The 11,928-nt window shown below is 45.2% G+C and overlaps 1 protein-coding gene across 1 annotated transcript in view; it reads right to left on the reverse strand.

The window, feature by feature from the left end:
* LOC123960178 (dynamin-1-like) overlaps nucleotides 1-11,928 on the reverse strand; it is a 38,243-nt gene that overhangs the window by 20,172 nt on the left and 6,143 nt on the right. Inside the window, exons 5-10 of the mRNA XM_046034780.1 lie at nucleotides 9,503-9,601; nucleotides 8,997-9,157; nucleotides 8,497-8,639; nucleotides 8,270-8,405; nucleotides 6,767-6,834; nucleotides 5,715-5,853 (exon numbers count right to left, since the gene is read on the reverse strand). Of these exons, the coding sequence (XP_045890736.1) occupies nucleotides 5,715-5,853; nucleotides 6,767-6,834; nucleotides 8,270-8,405; nucleotides 8,497-8,639; nucleotides 8,997-9,157; nucleotides 9,503-9,601 (746 nt within the window). The remainder of the gene's footprint in view (nucleotides 1-5,714; nucleotides 5,854-6,766; nucleotides 6,835-8,269; nucleotides 8,406-8,496; nucleotides 8,640-8,996; nucleotides 9,158-9,502; nucleotides 9,602-11,928) is intronic.

Genomic DNA, 11,928 nt, shown 5'->3' on the forward strand with positions numbered 1-11,928 from the left:
TACTAACAGAGTACCAACAGAGTACCAACAGAGTACCAACAGAGTACTAACAGAGTACTAACAGTACTAACAGAGTACCAACAGAGTACTAACAGAGTACTAACAGAGTACTAACAGTACTAACAGAGTACCAACAGTACTAACAGAGTACCAACAGAGTACTAACACAGTACTAACAGTACTAACAGAGTACTAACAGAGTACTAACAGTACTAACAGAGTACCAACAGTACTAACAGAGTACTAACAGTACTGACAGAGTACCAACAGAGTACTAACACAGTACTAACAGAGTACTAACAGAGTACCAACAGAGTACCGACAGAGTACCAACGGAGTACTAACAGAGTACCAACAGAGTACTAACAGTACTAACAGAGTACCGACAGAGTACCGACGGAGTACTGACGGAGTACTGACAGAGTACCGACAGAGTACCTACAGAGTACTAACAGAGTACCAACAGAGTACTAACACAGTACTAACAGAGTACTAACAGAGTACTAACAGTACTAACAGAGTACCAACAGAGTACCTACAGAGTACTAACAGAGTACTAACAGTACTAACAGAGTACCAACAGAGTACCGACAGAGTACTGACAGAGTACTAACAGAGTACTAACAGTACTAACAGAGTACCGACAGAGTACTAACAGAGTACCGACAGAGTACCGACAGAGTACTGACAGAGTACTAACAGAGTACCGACAGAGTACCGACAGAGTACTGACAGAGTACCGACAGAGTACCGACAGAGTACTAACAGAGTACTAACAGTACTAACAGAGTACCGACAGAGTACTAACAGAGTACTAACAGAGTACCAACAGAGTACTAACAGTACTAACAGAGTACCGACAGAGTACCAACGGAGTACTAACAGAGTACCGACAGAGTACCAACAGAGTACTAACACAGTACTAACAGTACTAACAGAGTACTAACACAGTACCGACAGAGTACCTACAGAGTACTAACACAGTACCAACAGAGTACTAATAGAGTACCGACAGAGTACCTACAGAGTACTAACAGAGTACTAACAGAGTACTAACAGAGTACTAATAGAGTACCGACAGAGTACTAACAGTACTAACAGAGTATCGACAGAGTACTAACAGAGTACCGACAGAGTACCGACAGAGTACCAACAGAGTACTAACAGAGTACCAACAGAGTACTAACAGAGTACTAACAGAGTACTAACAGTACTAACAGAGTACCGACAGAGTACCAACGGAGTACTGACAGAGTACCGACAGAGTACCTACAGAGTACTAACAGAGTACCAACAGAGTACTAACACAGTACTAACAGAGTACTAACAGAGTATTAACAGTACTAACAGAGTACCAACAGAGTACCTACAGAGTACTAACAGAGTACTAACAGTACTAACAGAGTACCAACAGAGTACCAACAGAGTACTAACAGAGTACTAACAGAGTACTAACAGAGTACTAACAGTACTAACAGAGTACCGACAGAGTACTAACAGAGTACTAACAGAGTACCGACAGAGTACCGACAGAGTACTGACAGAGTACCGACAGAGTACTAACAGAGTACTAACAGTACTAACAGAGTACCGACAGAGTACTAACAGAGTACTAACAGAGTACCAACAGAGTACCAACAGAGTACCAACGGAGTACCTACAGAGTACTAACAGAGTACTAACAGTACTAACAGAGTACCAACAGAGTACCAACAGAGTACTAACAGAGTACTAACAGAGTACTAACAGTACTAACAGAGTACCGACAGAGTACTAACAGAGTACTAACAGAGTACCGACAGAGTACCGACAGAGTACTGACAGAGTACCGACAGAGTACCTACAGAGTACTAACAGAGTACCAACAGAGTACTAACACAGTACTAACAGAGTACTAACAGAGTATTAACAGTACTAACAGAGTACCAACAGAGTACCAACAGAGTACTAACAGAGTACTAACAGAGTACTAACAGAGTACTAACAGTACTAACAGAGTACCGACAGAGTACTAACAGAGTACTAACAGAGTACCGACAGAGTACCGACAGATTACTGACAGAGTACCGACAGAGTACCGACAGAGTACTAACAGAGTACTAACAGTACTAACAGAGTACCGACAGAGTACTAACAGAGTACTAACAGAGTACCAACAGAGTACCAACAGAGTACCAACGGAGTACTAACAGAGTACCAACAGAGTACTAACAGTACTAACAGAGTACCGACAGAGTACCAACAGAGTACTAACAGAGTACCGACAGAGTACCTACAGAGTACTAACAGAGTACCAACAGAGTACTAACACAGTACTAACAGTACTAACAGAGTACTAACACAGTACCGACAGAGTACCTACAGAGTACTAACACAGTACCAACAGAGTACTAACAGAGTACTAATAGAGTACCGACAGAGTACCTACAGAGTACTAACAGAGTACTAACAGAGTACTAACAGAGTACTAACAGAGTACTAATAGAGTACCGACAGAGTACTAACAGTACTAACAGAGTATCGACAGAGTACTAACAGAGTACCGACAGAGTACCAACAGAGTACTAACAGAGTACTAACAGAGTACCAACAGAGTACTAACAGAGTACTAACAGAGTACCAACAGAGTACCGACAGAGTACTAACAGAGTACTAACAGTACTAACAGAGTACCAACAGAGTACTAACAGAGTACCGACAGAGTACCAACAGAGTACTAACAGAGTACTAACAGAGTACCGACAGAGTACTAACAGAGTACTAACAGTACTAACAGAGTACCGACAGAGTACTAACAGAGTACTAACACAGTACCAACAGAGTACTAATAGAGTACCAACAGAGTACCAACAGAGTACTAACAGAGTACTAACAGAGTACCAACAGAGTACTAACACAGTACTAACACAGTACCTACAGAGTACCTACAGAGTACTAACAGAGTACTGACAGAGTACCGACAGAGTACCTACAGAGTACTAACAGAGTACCGACAGAGTACCGACAGAGTACTAACAGAGTACTAACAGTACTAACAGAGTACCGACAGAGTACCGACAGAGTACTAACAGAGTACTAACACAGTACCAACAGAGTACTAATAGAGTACCAACAGAGTACTAACAGAGTACTAACAGAGTACCAACAGAGTACTAACACAGTACTAACACAGTACCTACAGAGTACCTACAGAGTACTAACAGAGTACTGACAGAGTACCGACAGAGTACCTACAGAGTACTGACAGAGTACCGACAGAGTACCTACAGAGTACTAACAGAGTACCGACAGAGTACCGACAGAGTACTAACAGAGTACTAACAGTACTAACAGAGTACCGACAGAGTACCGACAGAGTACTAACAGAGTACTAACACAGTACCAACAGAGTACTAATAGAGTACCAACAGAGTACTAACAGAGTACTAACAGAGTACCAACAGAGTACTAACACAGTACTAACACAGTACCTACAGAGTACCTACAGAGTACTAACAGAGTACTGACAGAGTACCGACAGAGTACCTACAGAGTACTGACAGAGTACCGACAGAGTACCTACAGAGTACTAACAGAGTACCGACAGAGTACCGACAGAGTACTAACAGAGTACTAACAGTACTAACAGAGTACCGACAGAGTACCGACAGAGTACTAACAGAGTACTAACACAGTACCAACAGAGTACTAATAGAGTACCAACAGAGTACTAACAGAGTACTAACAGAGTACCAACAGAGTACTAACACAGTACTAACACAGTACCTACAGAGTACCTACAGAGTACTAACAGAGTACTGACAGAGTACCGACAGAGTACCTACAGAGTACTGACAGAGTACCGACAGAGTACCGACAGAGTACCTACAGAGTACTAACAGAGTACCGACAGAGTACCGACAGAGTACCGACAGAGTACTAACAGTACTAACAGAGTACCGACAGAGTACCAACAGAGTACTAACAGAGTACTAACAGTACTAACAGAGTACCGACAGAGTACTAACAGAGTACTAACAGTACTAACAGAGTACTAACAGAGTACCAACAGTACTAACAGAGTACCGACAGAGTACTAACAGAGTACTAACAGTACTAACAGAGTACTAACAGAGTACCGACAGAGTACCAACAGAGTACTAACAGAGTACCAACAGAGTACTAACACAGTACTAAAACTACTAACAGAGTACTAATAGAGTGCTAAAAGTACTAACAGAGTAATAACAGAGTACTAACAGTACCAACAGAGTACTAACAGAGTACTAACACAGTACCAACAGAGTACTAACACAGTACCGACAGAGTACTAACAGTACCAACAGAGTACTAACAGAGTACTAACAGAGTACTAACAGTACTAACAGAGTACCGACAGAGTACTAACACAGTACTAAAACTACTAACAGAGTACTAACAGAGTGCTAAAAGTACTAACAGAGTAATAACAGAGTACTAACAGTACCAACAGAGTACTAACAGAGTACTGACAGAGTACCAACAGAGTACTAACACAGTACCAACAGAGTACTAACAGTACTAACAGAGTACCAACAGAGTACTAACAGAGTACCGACAGAGTACTAACAGTACCAACAGAGTACTAACAGAGTACTGACAGAGTACCAACAGAGTACTAACACAGTACCAACAGAGTACTAACAGTACTAACAGAGTACCAACAGAGTACTAACAGAGTACCGACAGAGTACTAACAGTACCAACAGAGTACTAACAGAGTACTGACAGAGTACCAACAGAGTACTAACACAGTACCAACAGAGTACTAACAGTACTAACAGAGTACCAACAGAGTACTAACAGAGTACCGACAGAGTACTAACAGTACCAACAGAGTACTAACAGAGTACTGACAGAGTACCAACAGAGTACTAACACAGTACCAACAGAGTACTAACAGTACTAACAGAGTACCAACAGAGTACTAACAGAGTACCGACAGAGTACTAACAGTACCAACAGAGTACTAACAGAGTACTGACAGAGTACCAACAGAGTACTAACACAGTACCAACAGAGTACTAACAGTACTAACAGAGTACCAACAGAGTACTAACAGAGTACCGACAGAGTACTAACAGTACCAACAGAGTACTAACAGAGTACTGACAGAGTACCAACAGAGTACTAACACAGTACCAACAGAGTACTAACAGTACTAACAGAGTACCAACAGAGTACTAACAGAGTACCGACAGAGTACTAACAGTACCAACAGAGTACTAACAGAGTACTGACAGAGTACCAACAGAGTACTAACACAGTACCAACAGAGTACTAACAGTACTAACAGAGTACCAACAGAGTACTAACAGAGTACCGACAGAGTACTAACAGAGTACTAACAGTACTAACAGAGTACCGACAGAGTACTAACAGAGTACTAACAGAGTACTAACAGTACTAACAGTACTAACAGAGTACCGACAGAGTACTAACAGAGTACTAACAGAGTACCAACAGAGTACCGACAGAGTACTAACAGTACTAACAGAGTACCGACAGAGTACTAACAGAGTACTAACAGTACTAACAGAGTACTAACAGAGTACTAACAGAGTACTAACAGTGCTAACAGAGTACTAACAGAGTACTAACAGTACTAACAGAGTACCAACAGAGTACTAACAGAGTACTAAAACTACTAACAGAGTACTAACAGAGTACTAACAGAGTACTAGCAGCAACAGTACCTTCTGCGTACACTGCCTGACAGTGTTCACCAGCTCGTTGATCACCATGTCGACACACTTCTGACACGGCTCTTTGATCTGAGCGATCAGACGCTTCACGATCGTCTCGAACGCCATGTCAGGTGTGAAGAGACCCGTCCTGAACACAGAACACAGGTGAGGGAGGTCAGCTACCTGGACGCGCACACACACCTGGACGCACACACTCCGGGACGTGCACACACCTGGGCAAGCACACACACCTGGACGTGCACACTCCTGGGCAAGCACACACACCTGGGCAAGCACACACTCCTGGACGTGCACACTCCTGGGCAAGCACACACACCTGGACGTGCACACACCGGGACGCGCACACACACCTGGCCTCGCACACACACGTGGACGCGCACACACCAGGCCGCGCACACACACCTGGACGTGTACACACACCTGGACGCACACACACCTGGACGTGCACACTCCTGGGCAAGCACACACACCTGGACGTGCACACTCCTGGGCAAGCACACACTCCTGGACGTGCACACTCCTGGGCAAGCACACACACCTGGACGTGCACACACCGGGACGCGCACACACACCGGGACGCGCACACACACCTGGCCTCGCACACACACGTGGACGCGCACACACCAGGCCGCGCACACACACCTGGACGTGCACACACACCTGGACGTGCACACACCTGGACGCACACACACCTGGACGTGCACACTCCTGGACGCACACACACCTGGACGTGCACACTCCTGGGCAAGCACACACTCCTGGACGTGCACACTCCTGGGCAAGCACACACCTGGGCAAGCACACACACCTGGACGTGCACACTCCTGGGCAAGCACACACACCGGGACGCGCACACTCCTGGGCAAGCACACACCTGGGCAAGCACACACTCCTGGACGTGCACACTCCTGGGCAAGCACACACACCTGGACGGGCACACACCTGGACGGGCACACACCTGGACGGGCACACACACCTGGACGGGCACACACACCTGGACGCACACACACACCTGGATGCACAGCTGACTTCAGACTCACCTGATTCCATGGATGTTCTTGATGGCGTAGCTGATCTCTTTACGGAGGGCCTTCTCTTCACTCTGCAGCTGCACACACACACACACACGCACCAATGTGAACACCAAAGGCTGCATCCCATTCAGCTTCAGGTGAACGTGTGCACAGTGACAGTAGCTGTCATTACTTTGTTTCACCTGCTGAGTCAGTTGTTGAATAATGCCTAATTCCTAGATTGTTTGTTAGGTTCTTTTTCTATATTTATACACTTTGTTGGTTTACAATATGTTATAACTACTTAGAAGTGTTTGTAGTGTAGCCACTGGAAGAATGACTGTGGTCTCACAGGGTGAGGCTGCTGTTATTCTTTTAGTGTAAAGTTTAACTACTGAGTGTTTAACTACTGAGTGTTTAACTACTGAGTGTTTAACTACTGAGTGTTTAACTACTGAGTGTTTAACGGTGTGTTCAAACTCATATTTTATTCTTATACTCTGTGCATTCATGAACGTGTGCTTTTTCAATGTGCCTACATGAGCAGAACAGCTGCTCAGGCCGCGCAGGCAAAACCTAGCCAACCGTAACCCACACAATGGAAGCAAGGCACCTGCAGTAAGTCACGTACGCCAGGGCTGAGATCATCGCGAACTGAAGCCAAGAATGAGATCATGACATGTTGTGATTTATGGCGCCTGGTACGGCTAGGTACTGCATGAAACCAAGCTTTGCGCTGCCGAAACTAAACTTGTATGAGACAAAGCACCCTCATGGTTGGCATTGTTGAATCATGTACTTGTTCATTGAAGCACGTTATACATGTATGAAATATGTTATTCCTTATTAATTCTTTTAAAAAATACGATTGTAAGTGTTTAAGTTTTAATGGTGTCAAACTAGGCCTGTATAACTTTTAAAAAATACGGTGAGACTGAAGTTGAAACATATTGGTGGATTTCTAATCCAGTAATGTAAAAAATATAAAGAGAGATAAATGGTAACAATAATTACATGTAATAATAGCTAAAAAGAGGAAATTGTAACATTAATGAAAGGGTTAATTTGGTAAAACAGTACAAGAAAAAGGCCATAAGATGGCAGTAGAGGATAAGAAATCCACCAAAGGGGAGGAATGGTCAGCGAACACCATAGGTGGAGTTAAGATGTAACGCCCACCTGGAAGGAGGAGATAAGGAGGAGTTAAGATGTAATGCCCACCTGAAGGGAGGGACAAGGTGGAGCTTAAGGTGAATATAAGGCGATGTTCGCTGACCACCAACTCGGTTCCATCCTGAGACCTGCAGGGATGTTGCTCGGGTTTATCGGTCCTTTATTGGAATAAACTCTTTTGCACCGACTCTTGACCGTCTCCAGTGAAGTTTTTGACTACGCAGTTTTTGACTAAAGAAGAAATCTAATAGAGTAATTTTATTGAGTTTATTACGTTGGTTAGGGTAGGGACCAGGTCTTTTACTGGCCCGGCCGGTCCTTATTTCCGACCCGACACAGTGTGTGCGTGTGTGTTACCTTGACCAGCTCGAAGGGGAAGCGTTCGTGGAAGACGCGGTTGATCTTTGCGCCTCCTGACAGCTCGTAGGTTTCCACCTGATCTCCTGACCCTTCGATCCGCTTCTCAAAGTCCACGGCGAACTGCTGCACCATCCTGACACACACACACACACACATACACATCATGTGATGTCATACGGTGAGCTCAGGTACAGGTGTGTGTGTGTGAGTGTGTGCTGACTGACTGCAGCAGGGCCTTGGTCTTGCGTCCCGGGTCGTCCGGTCTGAAGTTCTTGTACTCCTCCACCTCCTTCTCGATGGACAGCAGCTGGCTCTGCAGTTTGCTGCGTAACCCCGGCAACGTGTCGCGGATGTGGTTGGTCAGTTGCTAGGGGTAACGGGGAAATGCAGTGTTACTATGGTTACAGAGGAAGCAGAGCCGAGGGGTTTCCTGACCCGGTCTCTGAAACCACTTCCTGCTCGCTGACGCTCAGTTCTGACCCACATGTGTAAACGGGCCAGATGCTGGTCTGATGCGGGCTTCGGCCTCTGTGTATGTGGGTCACAGACCTGTGCAGCATCCAGACCTGTTTCCAGAACACGAGGCTCACAATCTTTGAGATACTGGAGCCAGACCTGAGCGGGACAGCTTCATGTTGTGCTGTGAACCAGCAGCTGACAGCAGCGTACAGTAACGACTAACAAGCTCACACTCCCTCTGGTACAGCTGTGTGTGCGTGCGTACCTGGTTGAGGACTTTCTGCAGGTAGGCGGTGCCCATGCGGTCGGCCAGGTGTCGGTATGACGGGTGCGACAGGAAGAACTTCCTCTCAGCCTGCAGAGCAGCTGTGATGTCCTTCTTGCCGTCGATGTCCTTCTGACTGCGGTTCACCACCCCGATGTAACCTGGCGGGTCAGAGGCGGTTAGGCTGCGTTCACCCTGCAGAACTTAATGCTCTGAGTCATTGTGTGCTTTAAGTCTCATCTCAGAAACACTTTAAAGCAGTTTCCTACTTTATTAGGAGCTGTTCTGACCTACAGACTGATCTCTGTGCGCCCCCTCTGCTGCCAAAGCTTCCAGACACCTGTTGATCCTAGGACATCTGACCTCAGCTGCTCTTATTTAAAAAATCTTTCTAATAAACATTTTAGATAAAAATGAGTGAAATTACAGAACTATGACGAGGCGTCCACATTTATGATTTGACCTGACAGCCAATCAGAGAGCAGGATGGTGTAATGAGTCTCTACCTCTGCGTAGTGGAAGCAGTTTGTTCTCCAGAATGTCCCTGGCATCGGTTCCTTCATCCATTAGATCCAGTTTGGTGATCACACCGATGGTCCTCAGACCTGAGCACAGATTCAAAAAGCTTTATTCAAACCACCAAGGACATTACAAGCAGGGACACAAGACAGGCCACCACCACTCCCTAATCATACATTCGGTTTGGTGTTTCTTTGTGGTGGTCTGTTGTGTCTTTGTGGTGGTTTGGTGTCTGTGTGTAGTGGTTTTGTCTCTTTGTGGTGGTCTTTGGTGTCTTTGTGGTGGTTTTGTCTCTTTGTGGTGGTCTTTGGTGTCTTTGTGGTGGTTTTGTCTCTTTGTGGTGGTCTGTTGTCTCTTTGTAGTGGTTTTGTCTCTTTGTGGTGGATTGATGTCTGTGTGTAGTGGTCTTTGGTCTCTTTGTGGTGGTTTGGTGTTTCTCTGTGGTGGTCTGTTGTGTCTTTGTGGTGGTTTGGTGTTTCTTTATGGTGGTCTGTTGTGTCTTTGTGGTGGTCTGTTTTGTCTCTTTGTGGTGGTCTGTTGTGTCTTTGTGGTGGTTTGTTGTTTCTTTGTGGTGGTCTGTTGTTTATTTGTGGTGGTTTGGTGTTTCTCTGTGGTGGTCTGTTGTGTCTTTGTGGTGGTTTGGTGTCTGTGTGTAGTGGTTTTGTCTCTTTGTGGTGGTTTGGTGTTACTTTGTGGTGGTCTGTTGTGTCTTTGTGGTGGTTTGGTGTCTCTGTATAGTGGTTTTGTGTCTTTGTGGTGGTTTGATGTCTGTGTGTAGTGGTTTTGTCTCTTTGTGGTGGTCTTTGGTGTCTTTGTGGTGGTTTTGTCTCTTTGTGGTGGTCTTTGGTGTCTTTGTGGTGGTTTTGTCTCTTTGTGGTGGTCTGTTGTCTCTTTGTAGTGGTTTTGTCTCTTTGTGGTGGATTGATGTCTGTGTGTAGTGGTCTTTGGTCTCTTTGTGGTGGTTTGGTGTTTCTCTGTGGTGGTCTGTTGTTTCTTTGTGGTGGTTTGGTGTTTCTTTATGGTGGTCTGTTGTGTCTTTGTGGTGGTCTGTTTTGTCTCTTTGTGGTGATCTGTTGTGTCTTTGTGGTGGTTTGTTGTTTATTTGTGGTGGTTTGGTGTTTCTCTGTGGTGGTCTGTTGTGTCTTTGTGATGGTTTGGTGTCTGTGTGTAGTGGTTTTGTCTCTTTGTGGTGGTCTGTTGTGTCTTTGTGGTGGTTTGGTGTCTCTGTATAGTGGTTTTGTGTCTTTGTGGTGGTTTGGTGTCTCTGTATAGTGGTTTTGTCTCTTTGTGGTGGTGTGGTGTTTATTTGTGGTGGTCTGGTGTCTCTTTGTGGTGGTCTGTTGTGTCTTTGTGGTGGTTTGGTGTTTCTCTGTGGTGGTCTGTTGTGTCTTTGTGGTGGTTTGGTGTCTCTGTATAGTGGTTTTGTGATGGTGTGGTGTTTATTTGTGGTGGTCTGGAGTCTCTTTGTGGTGGTCTGTTGTGTCTTTGTGGTGGTCTGTTGTGTCTTTGAGGTGGTTTGGTGGCTGTGTGTAGTGGTTTTGTCTCTTTGTGGTGGTCTGGTGTCTCTTTGAGGTATCTTTGGTGTCTTTGTGGTGGTTTTGTCTCTTTGTGGTGGTCTTTGATGTCTTTGTGGTGGTGTGGTGTTTCTTTGAGGTGGTCTGTTGTCTCTTTGTAGTGGTTTCGTCTCTTTGTGGTGGATTGATGGCTGTGTGTAGTGGTCTTTGGTCTCTTTGTGGTGGTTTGGTGTTTCTCTGTGGTGGTCTGTTGTGTCTTTGTGGTGGTTTGGTGTTTCTTTGTGGTGGTCTGTTGTGTCTTTGTGGTGGTCTGTTTTGTCTCTTTGTGGTGGTCTGTTGTGTCTTTGTGGTGGTTTGTTGTTTCTTTGTGGTGGTCTGTTGTTTATTTGTGGTGGTTTGGTGTTTCTCTGTGGTGGTCTGTTGTGTCTTTGTGGTGGTTTGGTGTCTGTGTGTAGTGGTTTTGTCTCTTTGTGGTGGTTTGGTGTTACTTTGTGGTGGTCTGTTGTGTCTTTGTGGTGGTTTGGTGTCTCTGTATAGTGGTTTTGTGTCTTTGTGGTGGTTTGATGTCTGTGTGTAGTGGTTTTGTCTCTTTGTGGTGGTCTTTGGTGTCTTTGTGGTGGTTTTGTCTCTTTGTGGTGGTCTTTGGTGTCTTTGTGGTGGTTTTGTCTCTTTGTGGTGGTCTGTTGTCTCTTTGTAGTGGTTTTGTCTCTTTGTGGTGGATTGATGTCTGTGTGTAGTGGTCTTTGGTCTCTTTGTGGTGGTTTGGTGTTTCTCTGTGGTGGTCTGTTGTGTCTTTGTGGTGGTTTGGTGTTTCTTTATGGTGGTCTGTTGTGTCTTTGTGGTGGTCTGTTTTGTCTCTTTGTGGTGGTCTGTTGTGTCTTTGTGGTGGTTTGTTGTTT

This window comes from Micropterus dolomieu, linkage group LG21, assembly GCF_021292245.1.
Source record: "Micropterus dolomieu isolate WLL.071019.BEF.003 ecotype Adirondacks linkage group LG21, ASM2129224v1, whole genome shotgun sequence".
Taxonomy (NCBI): Eukaryota; Metazoa; Chordata; class Actinopteri; order Centrarchiformes; family Centrarchidae; genus Micropterus; species Micropterus dolomieu.